We start from the raw sequence: 19710 nt of genomic DNA, 5'->3' as shown, positions 1-19710 counted from the left end.
TAATTTTGGCCAATATTTCATTTAAAATACTTTAATTTTATGTCATTTAGAGCCCAAATATATTATGTAAAATATAAAACAGTAAAAAGAAAACTACAAAAAGAAAAACAGCCTTCAAAATAAAATTAAAAATAAAATTTTTAATTCATGGGTTGTTTTCCTTAGCTCAAGTATTTCTATGTCTATATGGTGACAATAGCATAACACTGTGAATTATTTTACCTTATATATATGATTAATTTCTTGCTAGTCTGTAAACCATCATGCTTATTATATTTTTAAAGCAGTGCATAACTATTTTGAAAACTTTACTTGTATTCCATTGCAATGGCTACCACTAAGTCCATAATGTGAGTCACGTGCGGAGCTGAACACTTTAAACACATTCTACCCATTATTCTCAAAATTAACCTGCGAGGCAAGCATTGCTATCTCCTTTAACAGGTGACAAACAGAAACTCAAAGAATAAGACTTTTCAAAGCTATTATGCATTGAACTGACATTTGAATACACTAATGTTGTATATTAAAGTCTGATAAGTATCCCATGTGATTTCATATAATTTCAGCATATGCACTGAAGTTTACATTTTGTACTTTAATTTTATTTAAAGTATTGCCACTATATAGTGCTTTTTTGTTTGGTTCTTTATTTTACTTTGCTTGATAGTTAGCAATAGGATATTCAATTATTATTCTGAGGTATTTAACATTTTTATGTCATATTAAGAAAATGAAAAAGGAATAAAAGCAAATGTATTCTATTAATATCCATATTAACTCACCCATTGATGTGTAATTAAGCTTAAAAGTTACAAAATATTAACATTAAAAAAGAAAATAATGTATATCAAAGTAACCATTCCCTAAAAAACAGAAAAATCAAAACAAATTAGAACATGGGTTTTAAGTGAATCTCTTAATTTGAGAAAACATAAAATTTCTGTAGTCTTTTCATTTACCTAAACAAATGGGGATTGGATAATTCCATCTTCTTACAGGTCCAGGCATACATGTGATATGAGAATGTCCCTACAAAAATGAGACAATGCGGTTCAGTACACACTTACCAAAGATTGAATGAGATGTAGCTTTCTAAATGATTTATGTAATGTCTACATGGAGAAACATGGAGATATTGTCATTTTATATCTGTGAGCTTTAGAATTGCTTAAGAAAGGTAATTTTACATACCAGGAATAAAATTTGAATTAAAAAAAAATTAAAGTCTTTATAGAAAGAGCAGTATATCATGTAAGCACAAAATTGTGGTTTTTATATTCCTCTATCCAAGGAAGGTCTACTGTCAACAAACTAGTTGGAACAACTCAGTGAATAGTACTTTGCATCACATTGGTCAAATATGAATGATGACACACATAAAAAACTGTCATACTTATTTTATAAAATCATCCTAAAACTTTAAATGTGAAATCATATTTTAAAATAAAATATGAAATTTTTAAAACCCTTTTGGTACTTAAGAGATTAAGAATATTGATACAATATTATAATTTAAGAAATATAATTAAATATTTATTCTCTAAGAATTTTTCTTGTTAAAAATGTGAAATCATTATTTCCTTTAATTTTTAAAAATTAATTTTGGCAAAATTTATGGATATTATCAGTAGACCACCTGCATGAGTTCTGAAAAAAACAACATTCATAAAACAAGTATCAATAAATACATGATGAATGTAATTCTTTGGGAAGGAAATTTTTAGTGGATGTTCAGTAATTTTCAGAATTTTATGGGATTATTTACAAATTCTAAACATTCAGGAAGTCAGCTGCCACAATTAAAGATAGATTTATAAACTAAATTAAATATTTAATCCACTTTACCAACTTATATTTTTTACTCAATCAAACAAAAATAACCTAGTTCATTCCAGAAGATTTTACATATGAATTGAACACTGTTTGTTTAAAATCAATCAAAGTAGCAATCACTGGTCCATTGAAATATTCAAAAGTCAACAGGATGATTTAATCTTGGTAAGATACGGGTTTTGTAACTGACTTACCTGAAGGGAGTAGCCTTGATCACATTGGAAGGACACCACATCACCAACCATATATCTGTCTCCAACTTTGATTCCACTGCTTGGAGTTTGTGGCTCAGGACAAGAATCCAAACCAATTGCTATGATTATTTAATGAGAATATTATAAATAACTTTCAAATGATGACTATTTCAATTATGCATATTAAGCTACCTATATTGTACACAGATACAATTTATTCTTTTAACTTTATTTTATCATTCAAAACTATTTTATCTTTAAACATACTTTGATCATATGCTTCCCCTCTCCCAAGTCCTTCCAGATGTTCTACCCCAATTTTTCCTGTTTCCAAAAATAAGCAAACACCCTCTACACAAATCCCACAAAATCAAGAAAACAAAATAAAACTGCATATAAAGAAATATAATAAACTCTAACCAAATAAAAGCTCAAATTAAAAAAAACCTGTGGACTCCATTATATGTTGTTCATCTACTCCTGAACATGAGAATTGTCCTGAAGTGGTTAATATACAGTGTTATTCTATTTGTGAAAGATGACTTTGCCTCTTACAACTGGTAAAACTGACAGGTATGGGAGACACTGAAGTAGGAAAAGGCATTTGAGGCAAGCCTGGCCTACATACCTACATAGCAAGTTCCAGGATAGCCAAGGATACACAGAGAAACCCTGTGTTTCATATACATATGTATGTATATGAAATAAACATATATGTGAAGCATATATGATAGATATGAAATAAATATGTATATATGAAATACATATATTATCCAATGCTACTTGAACATCAAAAGACCAGAATCCCTGCTATGAGATAGCATCTTCAATAAATGAGAAAGAAACTATAAAATTTGAAAAATATGGTCACATAAATAAAACATTCAAAGTGACAAAACCAGTTGACATGCCAAAGAGGATTGAGAAAATCATACAAGTCCCTCCCTTGCATGAAGAACTGTAGGCAATTAATGGTTGCTGAAAAGAGATTGAATTCAATTTTACTAGTGATGAACACCATGACAGGTTATCCAATCATGAGCCTGAAACTATGAGAAACACCAAATTTACCAAACAACTATATTTAAAAATACATTAGTATTTACTCATATGTAAATAGCAATAAATAAGGATAATGTCATGAATTTGTAAGGGAGTTGGTGATACACAGGCCTTGGAAGTGGAAGATGGAAGAGTAGAAATGAAGTAAACATAGTATGCACAAATGAAATTGTGAAAAAATAGAGCTATTTTCATGCATATTAATTAAAATACTTTGTCATTATTTGCCCTTTATGTTCTTTCCCTATTCCTCTTCCCATACTACTAGACACTACCTCCCACCAAAGTCCTTCTCTTGTACCTCCATGACAAATACTGGGGAAGATTTTCTTGCTTCTGCCTGCCCACACATTTCTTCAGAAACATTAAATCACAAAGAAAGCTTTGTGTTTCACTGAGAACTAAAATCACTAAAAAAATCAAGTTTTCTTTTTAACTAATAATTAAATAATGGCATGATTCCAATAGTTTCATTATATTTATTGATAGTTTATTATTAAATATAAAAGTATATAAACTTAAAGTATAAAAAACCTCATCCCAAAGTTAGTTTTCTAAAAGTTTTATCTTTTATTTTAATTTTTCACAAATACTTTTCAAAAATATAAGATAGTAAATCCATTTTTATCTTCCATAAACCATTGGAAGAACTAATCCAATGCATAATTCAATTGGTTTGAAAAATAGTCACCAAATGTACACACGTATATTACACAACTATTTTAATAATAAAATTAAAAAGCAAAGGGTAATGACATTTCTGTAGCACCTCATCTCTGGTCACCATGTTTCTTGATGGTAGATGGGCTTATGGTGTCTACATCTATATTTCTAATGATGAATAAATAATTGTTCAGTTGTCTAATATTTATCTCTTTTGGTTGACTGAAGCTCCAAGGGGAAGGTTAGTATATTTGAGGACCATTCAGGAGCAATGCTATGCATTCAAAGAGAGTTAAGAATGGGGAAGGGGCTGTCCTTATTTTGATTATTTCTCAATAAAATTAAGTATCTTATTTTTAAAATGGAAGACATTTTATTTACTACCACAGAAGTCAGTTCAGAATGCATTGTGCATCATTAAGGTTATAAAATAATCAAGATACTAGAAACGATGGCACCAAAGAGCAATACTAAGACCAAAATTTGAACATGTATTTGAGACAGTCCTGAATCTGATAATGGCAGTGGTTAGCCAGGAGCCCAATGCCCAATGCCATAATTATAAAAGTTCCATAGTTTTTGACCTTTGAGCAATCTTGTATTTATTGTGTATGTCTAGAATTACCAAGTTGCCATCTGATTTAGACATACTTAAAAATCTTGATGGGTTTAACATTTCCATCCTTTATTAATATTTTTAGATCCAAAAATATAGAAGTCTTGTGTTTTCTTTAAGCTGATTTAATACCCATTAAGAAGATCTATACATCAAAATTATCTCATGTTTTCAGTCATTTTCATTTTACTGAATCAGTAAGTGGGTTTTGATTTAAACATATGTACGCTTGCAGCAAGATTTAACGTCTCTTTGGTGACGTTTGTGGTCCTTAGTATTTTTGGAAATAAGTTTATTATTCTTCAGAATTTAGGCTGTCCCTGTGATTATTTTTTCTATGAGCATCAAATATTGTGCACTTTAGTTTTTTTTTCTTTTCTTTTCCATGAAATACTCATTTGTAGGCCAAGTATTCTGAAATCTATAAATATGCAGCAGAAGTCATTTTCTTTTCTGGGGGTGGGATGAGTAAGTGATCTGATAGCAAAACAGCAGAACACTGAGATCCTCACTGGAAAACAAAGAGCTGCAAAATATTTAGGAATCTGACAAAATGGTAGCAAAAGTATTTTAACATTAAAAATGGATAAAAACTCTATTAAATCATGGCAGTTTTAATTTAACGATTCTTATATAAATATATTCACAGAAAAAATGATAAAAAAATTATACCAAATCAGGCAATCTGATTCATGGATATCAGAATTCTCATGTTTGAATTAGTTTGTAATGTAAATTTAAATTAAAAAAATACATGTGAATTTTAAACAATCTACTATATTGAAGTATCATGTTTAAAATGTCTTATCTACTGCATGAAATATACAATTAGCACTTATGTCAAGAGCTTACTTAAATTCTTTTTAAATGTTTAATATTAAAATAATAAAATAAAAATAAAAATACATTAATCATTTTATGTTTCTGTATTTTCAGATTATCTATAGCAATATGAACTATTTTTTATATATCATAAAAGAGAATAATACAAGAATTAATACCATTAGAGAAGGTTAGGGTCAAAGTTCATCTTATCTTTTATATTTATAAAATATTAAATTGTACAAAATAGTCCTTTTGAACATAATTCAGAGAAGACAGTTACGTAGACTAATCAGGGTATCAGGTAAGACAGGAAACCAGTGGTCAATTTTTAAATATGCAGTAAAATAATTTATAATATCTATTAATCCTTTTAAGATTATTTCCATATTTATTTATTCAAATAAAATTCTGATTGCTTAAATATTCACTCAAAATAGTTCCATGAAGAATTTAGTGAGAAAATAAATCCAAGAGGGTATTTATAGGAATGCCAAAGAAAAAAGAATTTTTTGTCAAAATGTTGGCAAAACTAGAAGTTTTTTTCCAGTTAATGAAGGTTAAACTTCTGATTAACAGTGGCAGTAAAATAATTGAGATCCTTTAAGCTTTCTGCATGGAATTCTGTGTCTTTGGCTTTAACATCCTTCTTTAGATAAATCTTGTTTTAATAGAATTGGATCAATTAGCCTTCTGTTTTAATAAAAACAAATAAATGGATTCAAGATCAAATCCATATTTTTTTTAGAAAATTCACACTTCTTTCTGCTGCAAGTCATTAGTAATGGTTACTGGGGCTATACAAGCTAAACTTTCATTTTATCAAATTGTCAGGATTTATATATATAGTATACAATCAATCTCTCACCAAATCAAATAAAATAAAAGGTTGGAGGAGTCCAGTGTAAAATAGCAAATAAATTTAGATCTTTTCTTCAGGAATTATTTTAAGAGTAATATATCCAAAGAGTGCTGAAAGTTATTAATTATTTGTGTGTGTGTGTGTGTGTGTGTGTGTGTGTGTGTTTAGTCATAGAGGTCAGAATGTTGATTTGAATTTTTGATAGTCCCATTAAGGAGTTTTCCTGTTGTTATGAGTGTATATTTCTTTGAAAATGAATATATTTTATGTGGCCCTCTAGGAATATGCTAACACAAATTAAGAAAAATTATGTTAAGCAAAGATCACATGAAGTGCAAGTGTTTAAAATCCTTGCACATTGTATTATCTCAAAATGGGAGGTTTCCTCATATCCAGGCAGTAAAAATGTAGCTTGATTTATAGTAACTGAACCCAGTAGTATTAAGTTGCAACTATTTTTTATAGAATGGAATAAAACTATAAAGTATCCCCAAAACGAAGACAGTCAACAAGATTAACTGGAAATAAATTTTAATCAAAAGACAAATAGAGAAGCTAAAGTATGATTAATGTGTAAGGGTTTTATAGGTTAAGGAATAAAATGTGTTCATAAAGATTAATTATTCTTATTTCAGAGGATACATTCAGTCATAGTAGCAAATAAAATTAGAATGACAAATTCTAGTAATATGATTTGGGTGGGGAATGTTTCTACATTTAATACTTTATGAGATGTGAGTTACAACAACAAAATTAGTGTGAGTAAAAAGATAATTAATCCTAAAATCCCTGTTTTTCTCATGTAATCAATTATGTAATTAGCTCAAGGGAAGAAAGCATTTTAGTGGTTGTAAAAGTAAACTCATTAAGGCCTAATGCATTAAGTCATAAACAAACTGCTTAGGGACAGAGAGCAATAAAATGATAGTGCTGAAACAAAGCTTCCATGATAAGACAGAGTCAAATAGATAAATGTCAGGACGTTTAGAATTTGGGATAGTATTTTTGTAATTTAAGTATTCAGTTTAGCCCTACACTTCCTAAATAGGTAGAGAGACTACCCTGCTTTCCCAGTATTTCAGAAAAACGTTATTATCGGTGAGTAGCAGAGAAAATTGAATTTGTTACATGAGCTCCACCTGTGTCTACCTAGAAGACCGTGTTTGGGGATTTTGAAAACATCTAAAGTCCCACAAGGACTTACAGGCTTTCTTTCATTGTAGTATATGGCTCCTCCTTATAAAATGTGTGTGTTATACATTGAGAACAGATATATGTCACTAAATTATAGATGCTACAAAGATCACCAAAGAATTTTGCATTAGCAAATTTTAAGGTTTTCACTACAGAAGTTAAACTACATGGTTAGGTTTTTGTAGATATTTTTAATGCTAGTGTGAATAGAATTGTTTCTTTATCCTTTTCACGTGTTTGTTGTTGGTACATAGAAGAGCTTCTAATACTTTTAATAGAATTTTTTATCCTCCCATTTTCTTTTCTTTCTTTCTTTCTTTTTCTTTCTTTCTTTCTTTCTTTCTTTCTTTCTTTTTTTTTTTTTTTTTTTTTTGGTTTTTCAAGACAAGGTTTCTCTGTGGTTTTGGAGCCTGTCCTGGAACTAGCTCTTGTAGACCAGGCTGGCCTCGAACTCACAGAGATCCGCCTGCCTCTGCCTCCCGAGTGCTGGGATTAAAGGCATGCGCCATCACCGCCCGGCCCCTCCCATTTTCTTAAAAGTGTTCATTGTTTCAGTTTCCCAGTAGAATTTCAAGAATTTTATATAAATAAGAGATTATCTAGATAGATAGAGGAAGAGATATAATATATACAATATTTATATAAAATTTTATATATTATATATAGAGATCATATATATATATACACATATATGCCAAACATCTGCAAATATGTATAAGTTGACTTGTTTTGTATATGTTTCCGTTTTCTTCTCTTGTCTCATTGCTTTTCTTAGTGCTTTACCCACTATACTAAAGGTGTAAAAGCAGTGGACAGCCCTGTCTCATTCATGATTTCAATGAAATAGTTTAATTTTTCTTGAAGCTGGGTTTAGCATTGAGGAATAAGAAGATGGATCTCTGCAAATTCTTGACCAACCTGGCCTAGATAGTAAGTTTGATGATAGCCAGTGCTACACAGTAAGACCTTGTCTCAAAACCAAAACAAAGCAAACACCCACCAATTTTTTTCTCCATTTAAGATCATGTTGGCCCTGGATCTGTCATATCTAGTCTTTATTAAATATATGCCTGAAGAAGTTTAAAGAAATAAAATATGTTTATTAAAATCATGTAAACATTTTAAATAGCAACTGGAAATACAGATGTTTTCTAAAAATCTAAGTAATTGAACAACTAAAACTGAAAATTCTCAAATGGAGAAGACCCCAAATAATTGATTTATTTATTGACAACCCATAAATTAAATATATTTTTTGCATCAAATGTGGTTATCAAAGATGCATAATTATAACCATGACACCATTTATTTTAAACAAAACAAAAAAAACAGTATAACTACAGAAATTAAAAGCTGTAAATTCGATAAATGATTCCTATTATCCAGTATTGTAGAAAACAGAAAGAAAAAAAGAACGAAGGAGGTACAATAAAGAAAGACTACCAGTGTCTGTGCCCAACCTAAAAATATTTAGTCCATCCACCTTTATCTCTGTGAAAGCTGAACAGTAGCCCCTATGCTAACACAGGGTAGCCGAAGCCATAAAATGCCAAAATACAAATCAACGTTCTTAACTAACACTATCATGTTTTCTTTTGAAGAAAAAAAAATGCATATAGCCCCAAAATCTGATTTATTTGTTTTAGTTTTGTTATATCAAGCCATTATGATTTAGATTTGTTATATCAAACCTTCTTTTTACCAGGCTTCTTCCTGTTCAGAAATACTATTTTTCTTAACAAAAGAAGAAACTGACTATTTTTCTGAGTTTTAATATTATATATTCACAAATGGTGTCAGTAATATTTTTCAAAAAATATAAAAATTTCAAAATATGTAAATGAAGTAAATTTTCATTGAGAAGTTTGTATATATTATCACACATTTTAACACTGTGATTTTGAAAACCCTGCTACCTCAACTATTTGTAATATTTAAAGAGAATAATTTGTGCAGCATGATTAAAATTGTCAGTCGACCCAATGAAAGGCGTGAGGCCTACATAGATTTATTTTAAATCAGTTCCTAAGAGCTAGAACTCAGAAGAAAAAGAAAGTCCAGCACAACAGGTGAATCACACAAACTCTGGATATAGTGTTATATTATGAAATAAAAACCAGAGACAAGGTGGGAATCCAAAGAAACCATCTATTTAGAACTGGCTATAAGCCCAATTAAATGTTTTCCTTTATAAAAGTTGTTGTGGTTAAGGTGTCTCTTCAGAGCAATAGAAACCAAAATTAAGACACATGCCTTTTATTGTTGTTGTTGCTTTAGTGCACCCTTTAGTGAGCTCAATCACCAGAAATCATTAATATATGATTACTGCCTCTTCTGACATCACCTAAAGTATCCAGAGCACTCGTAATTATTGGTGATGGTGAAATAACTCCAGCAGCTATGTAAAAATACATATATTTACTTGGATCCCTAAAACAGTTGGAATTCTGAAACAAGATATGTCATTGGGAGATTTTAAAGCACTTTAAGATTATTATAATACATGGTTATCAGAGAAATGTTGAATATCATAGCCATATTAATAATGCTTGAATTGTTTTGTAATAATTTCTCATAATGTTCTTTCTCATAATTAATGCCTCTTGTGCTCACACACTATGTGCTAAGCTATGGTTATAACATTTGATAAAGTGGTTATTTTTAACTGTACATGCAAATTGTGGACGAAGACCGCAAGGACTGAATAAAGATTATTTATTTTAAAATAAGATGTCCTGAGACACACTGTTATATCTTCTAAATAAAACTCTCCAGGACCAAGGTTCATTTTTAAACTTCACTTTTCATACTTGGAAAATAGGGTTAAGAGATTTCCATTAACTTCCTTGTATAGTGTGTGTGTGTGTGTATGTGTGTGTGTGTGAGTGTGTGTGTGTGTGACTGTCTGTCTGTCTGTGGGGAAGGAAATCAGCACCCCAATGACAGTCTGTGCTATTTCACTGAGCAACACCCTCAGTCTCAAAGTATTATTTATCAGCTCTTGGCTGGTTTATATGATATAGCATCTCCCTGTGCAAATAAGGCTGCCAAAATGCCATGATTTTCTTGCTGCAGTGCTGGGAACACAGGCATGGACTACCATCTGAATTAATAATTTTGCCAAAATTAAATATAATATCTATGAAATGTGGAGCACAGTGCTCAGTATGTATCACAATCTGAAGTATGCCAAGTATTGGAAGTAAAACGACAAAAGCAAAAGACAACATAACCTTTCTTACTCCATTACAATTATGACTATGTAGGTGGTAAATACTTCTGAAGAACCTAAGCCATTTTTAGATGTTCACAATGATTTTACTATGGTTTAAATGCATGATGGAATGTGAATGGTAAATGCCTCCAATGATATGAACAGATAAATCTAAGTGAATCAAAATTGTTTTGCTTATAAACTTTTAAAAGAATATTTGTTTCAAATATATATATATATATATATATATATATATGAGAATTGAATTAAACACATACATAAAAACTTTTTTAAAATACAATTTTATATAATTTGCATTTCTAGAAATACAATTTGTATTTTAAAAATTAAAATTTTAACTTTATTTATAAAGAAATTATTTTCCTACATCTACTCTTTCTTCTGGCTTGCTGATAGATATCCGGGTGTGCAATGAAAACACATGGCACAGTTCACCGCTACCCAGAGTAACAAGCTCTCTTGATTAACTTACACACTTTGGTCTGCTCTCTGACAATTAGAAAAGCAGCACACTGTGCTGCTCTCTGTTGGAAATAAAAATGTACATCATATCTTCCAAAAGTCATGGGACACTTATTAAGAGAGATAATTCAAGGATATCTACACATTAATAATTGTAAAACATGGCAGTACCTGGAAAATAGAAGTTTTATTCTTTCCTCTAATGCTGTATCATTCCAGTTAAAGAGGTGTTATTAGAAACAGCTTCGTTGGCAAGACAATGCTTCCTCTACCTTTCCTCCCTTTCCACTCTTTTCTCCTCACACCACTGTTTTCTGTATGTTGCTCTGAGTGTTCCCTTCAACACTCTCCCGACTTGTTAGCCTGACTTCTACCTCTATCACCTCTAAGTCTCTTCAAATAGCATCATCTCTGTAGAACCTCCCCTGGCCACCACAGCAGCCCCTTCTGCAGCCTTCACATTATTGAGCCCTCCATTCTTTCTCCTATTATCTTTGATGTAACACATTTCTTTCTGCAATTTTACATACATGACTTCTTTCTCGTAGATGTGATTATCATTATCCATGTACACCTGATCTGCTGTAATAAAATTGCACCTTTTATCCTCTCATGTTAACAAAGGCACAGACTAAAGTTTTGGGAATCTATGAGTAAACAACTGCTGGCATTATAAAGGTGTAAAGGGGGCTTGCACAGTGGATCAGTGTGCAAATGTTCCCAGGGCAAAGCCTGACAACCCGCATTTAATCCTCAGGATGCACACGGTGAAACGAGAGAGTGGACTGCCCTGAGTTTTTCACTGACCCTCCACACATTCGCTGTGGAACTAGTACATCCAAATATACATAAACACAAATGCCAAAATTAATTAATTTATTTAATAAGACCATTAAATGAATGTAATGTTTCAAAGGAAATGCATAAAGGCAGTAATAACAAGATACAGAGCAAGAAATTATGAGATTGACTGGTTAAGTCAATGAGGTCAAGATTTTGGGTAATAAAAATTAAGAATCTTTTAGCTAGAAAAAAAGAGTCAGAGTGGGTGGATGTCACCAAGAGAGAAGGAATTATGTAAGGATGTGACAACAAGGCATAAAATCTAATAATAATAATAATGTTTCATGTAAGTGGAAGAATATTATAGAGGCCTATGAGAAAAGTTACAATAAATTCTTTCTGGAGTAATGTGTTTGAGGATGTAGAACACAGGGGTATGATGACAGGAAATGATCAAATAGCTAAAGCGATTGGTAATAGGAAGTTATGGCAAAGAAGCACTGAGCAGAAGGAAGGGCCATCTTGTCTGCTGTAATGATGAGCTTATTACCAGAGGTCACATTCCAAAGCAAACTTGTCCAGAACAAAAGAGGAAGATGAGTGTAAGCAACTTTTAAAAACAAGCTTATCCTCAAGCATTTGCTGTTTCAAAGGAAAAAGTAAAACGATCTTTTTCTCTGTATAGTAGTTGTATTATCAGTAATCTAGATTGTTATTTTTTTTCCCCTTGACAAATCAGATACTTAAAACCTTTGCTTTCTGGGAGGAATCTTAGCCAAAATTTTGACTCCCAAGACAGAACACCTGCCCTGCTTCCTGGAACATCTACTATTTAAAATATTTCTTTAGGGATGTAGTAAAAGTCTGAGTCCTTGGATAAAAAAAAAAAGTTTTTATGGGTTTGCGAGCTACACAAGCAGCACGCAGTTTCGATCTGGGCACCAGGTGAAACATCATTGTGGTGAGTGAGTGCTGCAGCAGCCAGGAACAGGGAACTCAGACGTTCCTCAGCCCTCCTATACTTCCTGGTCATCCTACAGGGGCTATACTGCCTGATGCCTCCTCTCTCTTTCTATCCCATCCAGCGTACATCCAGATCCATAAATCCCCCTGTCTCCCTCCCTCCCTCCCTTCTTTGGCAGCATAGCACCTCCCAGCTCAGCCTGCTTGGGCACTGGGACCAAACCCAAAGCGGAGGGCAAAGGGGAGGGCAGTAGCTCCTTTGTCTCCATAGCCTGCCTGCAGCAAGCAAGGTGGGCGCTTTGTTTGTGAGCCACCCAAGCAGCACAGAGATCCGACACCAGGAGAAACATCACTGGGGAGTGACATCACTGGGAAGGTACATCAGTGGGCAAGAAGACCTGATCCTGTAAAGGAAGATCCATAGGGGAGCATTAGGATGAAAAGATGGGCAGGCGCCAAGGCAAGAATTCACCCAACAATCTGAAAAACAACATGAAACCACCAGAACCCAGCAACCTCACAACAGAAGGACATGAACAACTTAATCAAGAAGAAGTAGAAAAAACTGACTTAATGAAAGTGATAGAGGCCCTTAAACAGCATATAAAAAATGCCCTTATAGAAATGGATGAGAAGTATAATAGAAAGTTTGAGGAATTGAGTAAATCAGTGAATGATACCCTAAAAAACCAAGGAAAAACAATCAAGCAGATAATGGAAACAGTTCATGACTTGAAAACTGAAATGGAGGCAAAGAAGAAAACACAAACAGAGGGCCAGCTGGACATGGAAAATCTAGGTAAACGAATAGAGACTACAGAAACAAGCATAACCAAGAGAATACAAGAGATAGAAGAAAGAATCTCAGAGTCTGAGGATAACATAGAGAAAATAAACGCACTGATCAAAGAAAACAGCAAGTCCAACAAACTCTCATCACAAAACATTCAGGAAATATGGGACACAATAAAAAGACCAAACCTAAGAATAATTGGAGTAGAAGAAGGAGAAGAAGTGCAGCTTAACGGTCCAGAAAATATACTTAATAAAATTATAGAAGAAAACTTTCCCAACCTGAAGAAAGATGTACCTATGAAGGTTCAAGAAGCATACAGAACACCAAATAGGCTGGATCAAAAAAAAAAAAAACCATCCCCTCACCATATAATAATCAAAACACAAAATACACAGAATAAAGAAAGAATATTAAGAGCCGCAAAGGAAAAAGGCCAAGTTACTTATAAAGGTAAACTTATCAGACTTACACCTGACTTCTCTCTGGAAACCATGAAAGCCAGAAGGTCCTGGATAGATGTACTGCAAAAACTAAGAGACCATGGATGCAAGCCCAGACTACTATACCCAGCCAAGCTTTCATTCACTATAAATGGAGAAAACAAAATTTTCCACGATAAAAACAAATTTAAACAATACGTAGAAACAAATCCAGCCTTACAGAAAATAATAGAAGGAAAATCACTAACCAAGGAATCCAACAATAACCACAATAACTCAGATATCTAGAGACCCTTCACCAGCGCAACTCAAAGAAGGGAAACACACAAACCCTACTACTAAAAAAGTGACCGGAGTTAACAACCACTGGTCATTAATATCACTTAATGTTAATGGGATCAACTCACCTATAAAAAGGCACAGGATAAGAGATTGTATACGAAAACAGGATCCAACATTCTGCTGTTTACAAGAAACACACCTCATCCACAAAGACAGGCACCTACTCAGAGTAAAGGGCTGGGAAAAAGCTTATCAAGCAAATGGACCTAAGAAACAAGCAGGTGTGGCCATACTAATTTCTAACAAAGTTGACTTCAAACTTAAATCAATCAGAAGAGATGGAGAGGGACATTTTATACTCATAACAGGAACAATTGATCGGGATGAAGTCTCAATCCTGAATATCTACACCCCTAATATAAAAGTGCCCACGTACATAAAAGAAACATTACTAAAACTCAAGGCAGCCATCAAACCACACACACTAATAGTTGGAGACTTCAACACTCCTCTCTCACCAATGGACAGGTCAATCAAACAGAAACCTAACAGAGAAATTAGAGAATTAATGGAGGTAATGAAGCAAATGGACTTAACAGACATCTATAGATTATTCCACCCAAATAGGAAAGAATATACCTTCTTCTCTGCAGCTCATAGAAACTTCTCGAAAATTGACCACATACTTGGTAGCAAAGCTAACTTACACAGATACAAAAAAATATTAGTAACCACCTGTGTCTTATCAGATCACCATGGATTAAAGTTAGAATTCAACAACAATGCTACCCCCAGAAAGCCTACAAAGTCATGGAAACTGAACAGTCCACTACTGAACCATACCTGGATTAAGGAAGAAATAAAGAAAGAAATTAAAGTCCTCCTTGAATTAAATGAAAATAAAGAAACAACATACTCGAACTTATGGGACACTATGAAATCAGTGCTAAGAGGAAGGTTCATAGCACTAAGTGCCCACTTAAAGAAAACAGAGAAAGCACATATTGGAGACTTAACAGCCCACCTAAAGCTCTAAGAAAAAAAGAAGCAGACTCACCTAGGAGGAGTAGAAGACAGGAAATAATCAAACTGAGGGCGGAAATCAACAAAATAGAAACACAGAAAACAATCCAAAGAATCAATGAAACAAAAAGCTGGTTCCTGGAGAAAATCAACAAGATTGATAAACCCCTATCCAAACTAATCAAATGGCAGAGAGAGAACACGCAAATTAATAAGATCAGAAATGAAAAGGGGGACATAACCACAGACACAGAGGAAATTCAGAGAATCATTAGATCTTATTATAAAAGCCTGTATAACACAAAATTGGAAAATGTAAAAGAAATGGACACTTTTTTAGATAAATACCATATACCAAAGTTAAACCAGGACCAGGTGAATAATCTAAACAGACCTGTTGGTCGCGAAGAATTAGAAGCTCTTATAAAAAACCTCCCTACCAAAAAAAAAAAACCCAGGACCAGATGGTTTCAATGTGGAATTCTACCAGAACTTCCAAGAAGAGCTAATACCTATACTCCTCAATGTATTCCACAATATAGAAACAGAAGGGTCATTACCAAATTCCTTTTATGAAGCTACAGTTACTCTGATACCAAAACCACACAAAGACTCAACCAGGAAAGAGAATTACAGGCCGATCTCACTCATGAATATCAATGCAAAAATCCTCAACAAAATACTGGCAAACTGAATCCAAGAACACATCCGAAAAATTATCCATTATGATCAAGTAGGCTTCATTCCTGAGATGCAGGGCTGGTTCAACATACGAAAATCTATCAATGTAATCCAGCATATAAATAAACTGAAAGAAAAAAACCATATGATCATTTCATTAGATGCTGAAAAAGCATTCGACAAAATTCAACATCCATTTATGTTAAAAGTCTTGGAGAGATTAGGGATACAAGGGTCATACCTAAATATAATAAAAGCTATATACAGCAAGCCAACAGCTAACATCAAATTAAACGGAGAGAAATTCAAAGCCATCCCGCTTAACTCAGGAACACGACAAGGCTGTCCACTCTCGCCATACCTCTTCAATATAGTGCTTGAAGTTCTAGCAATAGCAATAAGACAACATAAGGAGATCAAGGGGATTCGAATTGGAAAGGAAGAAGTTAAACTTTCGTTATTCGCAGATGATATGATAGTGTACATAAGCGACCCCCAAAACTCCACCAAAGAACTTTTATAGCTGATAAACAGCTTTAGTAATGTGGCAGGATACAAGATCAACTCCAAAAAATCAGTTGCCCTCTTATACACAAAGGATATGGAAGCAGAGAGGGAAATCAGAGAAGCTTCACCATTCACGATAGCCACAAACAGCATAAAATATCTTGGGGTAAATCTAACCAAGGAAGTGAAAGATCTATTTGACAAGAACTTTAAGGCATTGAAGAAAGAAATTGAAGAGGATACTAAAAAATGGATGGACCTCCCTTGCTCTTGTATTGGGAGGATCAACATAGTAAAAATGGCAATTCTACCAAAGGCAATTTATAGATTCAATGCAATCCCCGTCAAGATCCCATCAAAATTCTTCACAGATCTGGAGAGGACAATAATCAACTTTACATGGAAAAACAAAAAAACCCAGGATAGCCAAAACAATCCTATACAATAAAGGATCTTCTGGAGGCATTACCATCCCTGACTTCAAACTCTATTACAGAGCTACAGTAATGAAAACAGTGTGGTACTGGGATAAAAACAGAGAAGTCGACCAATGGAATCGTATAGAAGACCCGGATTTTAACGCACAAACCTATGAACACCTCATTTTTGATAAAGGAGCTAAAAGTATACAATGGAAGAAAGAAAGCATCTTCAACAAATGGTGCTGGCACAACTGGATGTCAACCTGTAGCAGAATGAAAATAGACCCATAACTATGACCGTGCACAAAACTCAAGTCCAAATGGATTAAAGACCTCAATATCAGCCCGAACACACTGAACCTGATAGAAGAGAAACTGGGAATTACCCTACAACAGATGGGCACAGGAGATTGCTTCCTATGTATAACCCCAGAAGCACAGACATTAAGGCCAACACTGAATAAATGGGACCTACTAAAACTGAGAAGGTTCTGTAAAGCAAAGGACACTGTCACTAAGACACAAAGGCAACCTACTGACTGGGAGAAGATCTTCACCAACCCCGCAACAAACAAAGGTCTGATCTCCAAAATATATAGAGAACTCAAGAAACTAGACTTTAAAATGCTAATTAACCCAATTAAAAAAATGGGGCACTGGACTGAACAGAGAATTCTCAACAGAAGAAGTTCAAATGGCCAAAAGACACTTAAGGTTGTGCTCAACTTCCTTAGCAATCAGGGAAATGCAAATTAAAACAACTTTGAGATATCATCTTACACCTGTCAGAATGGCTAAAGTCAAAAACACCAAAGATAGCCTTTGCTGGAGAGGCTGTGGAGGAGGGGGTACACTCATCCATTGCTGGTGGGAATGCAATCTTGTGCAACCACTGTGGAAGTCAGTGTTTCGGTTTCTCAGGAAATTCGGGATCAACCTACCCCTGGACCCAGCAATACCACTCTTGGGAATTTACCCAATAGATGCCCTATCATATGACAAAAGCATTTGTTCAACTATGTTCATAGCAGTATTATTTGTAATAGCCAGAACCTGGAAACAACCTAGATGCCCTTCAATGGAAGAATGGATGAAAAAAGTATGGAATATATACACATTAGAGTACAACACTGTGGTAAAAAACAATGACTTCTCAAATTTTGCATGCAAATGGATGGAAATATAAAACACTATCCTGAGTGAGGTATCCCAGACCCAAAAAGATGAGCATGGGATGTACTCACTCATAATTGGTTTCTAGCCATAAATAAGGGTCACGGAGTCTACAATAGGTGAACCTAAAGTAACTAAATAAGAAGGTGAACCCAAGGAAAAACATATTAGTTATCCTCTCGGCTATGGGAAGTAGACAAAATTGCCGGGGAGAAAACTGGGATCTTGAGGGTGGGGTGGGATGGGGATAAGGGGAGATTTGGAGAGAAAAGTTAGAAGGGAAGGAGGGGGGACTTGGGGAAACAGGAGGATTGGGAAAAAGGAAGGTTGGACAGGGGAGCACCTAACCACAATTCTTAGTTAAGGGAGCCACTTTAGGGTTGGCAAGAGACTTGACCCTAGTGGGGCTTCCAGGAACCCATGGTGATGTCCCCAGTTAGTCCCTTGGGCAGCTAAGGATAGGCAACCTGAAATGACCCTATCCTATAGCAATACTGACGAATATCTTGCATACCACCATAGAATCTTCATCTGGTGATGGATGGAGATGGGGACAGGGACCCACACTGGAGCACTGGTCTGAGCTCCCAAGGTCCCAATGAGGAGCGGAATGAGGGAGAAGAAGAGCAAGGACGTCAGGACCACGAGGGGCGCACCCACCCACTGAGACAAGGGGGCTGATCTAGTGGGAGCTCACCAAGGCCAACTGGACTGTGATTGAAAAAGCATGGGATAAAACCGGACTCTCTGAACATTGCGAACAATGAGGGCTGATGAGAAGCCAAGGACATTGGCACGGGGTTTTGACCCTACTTCATGTTCTGGCTTTGTGGGAGCCTAGCCAGTCTGGTTGTTCACCTTCCTAGACATGGACGGAGTGGGGCGGACCTTGGACTTTCCACAGGGCAGGGAATCCTGACTGCTCTATGGACTGGAGAGGGAGGGGGAGAGGAGTTTGGGGGAGGGGGAGAGGGGTGGGAGGAGAGGGAGGGAAAGGGGAGGCTGGGAGGAAGGGGATACTTTTTTTCCTTTTCTCAATTAAAAAAAAAGTTTTTATAGAAAACCTCAGTGTTCTGCATCTGTTGCTAATATTCATGGTGATATTATGAGATTCTAATTTTCCCATTGTGTTTCCTGCCGTATGCTACCCAGTGGGAAGAACAGTTATTTCAGTGATTCCAAAACTGAATTAGCAAATACATGCAGTGCAATAGATAAGCTCTCCACACATAGAGAAATTAATATAACTATCTCATTCACACACATAAACATTATTACTCAATTATTTTCCTTAAATGTCCAACTGTATAATCACCTTTTCTCTGTACAGGTATCTAAATTCTGCTTTTTTGAATGAGTAATTCATGAGTAGAAATGCAAATTATTAAAATCATTATGGAAAACATGATAGATGTTCCTTAAAATGCTGAAACAACAGCCACCATTTGACCAAGAAGCTGATCTACATTATCTGCTGCTATGATCACTTTCCAAAGAAAGGAAAACCACTGGATGGGTAGGTGTCTTATTCCCACTGCAACACTACTCAGAATAGCCAAGATACACAACCAACCTAGGTTTCAGAAAAAGAAAAGAGGACGCTTATTCACAGTAGATCCTTGTTTATCCATTAAAAGTTACTTAAGTCCTGTCGTTTGTGGCAACACAAACGGAACAGTGAACATTACGTTAAG

General features: G+C 34.3%; 1 protein-coding gene across 1 annotated transcript in view; it reads right to left on the bottom strand.

The window, feature by feature from the left end:
• Csmd3 (CUB and Sushi multiple domains 3) overlaps window positions 1–19710 on the bottom strand; it is a 944903-nt gene that overhangs the window by 94446 nt on the left and 830747 nt on the right. The window contains exons 39-40 of the mRNA XM_075961035.1: window positions 2031–2149; window positions 963–1032 (exon numbers count right to left, since the gene is read on the bottom strand). Of these exons, the coding sequence (XP_075817150.1) occupies window positions 963–1032; window positions 2031–2149 (189 nt within the window). The remainder of the gene's footprint in view (window positions 1–962; window positions 1033–2030; window positions 2150–19710) is intronic.

This window comes from Microtus pennsylvanicus, chromosome 2 (genome assembly GCF_037038515.1).
Source record: "Microtus pennsylvanicus isolate mMicPen1 chromosome 2, mMicPen1.hap1, whole genome shotgun sequence".
Taxonomy (NCBI): domain Eukaryota; kingdom Metazoa; phylum Chordata; class Mammalia; order Rodentia; family Cricetidae; genus Microtus; species Microtus pennsylvanicus.
Note: the sequence above shows the minus strand (reverse complement) of the source record. Positions and strands in the feature narration are given on the sequence as shown.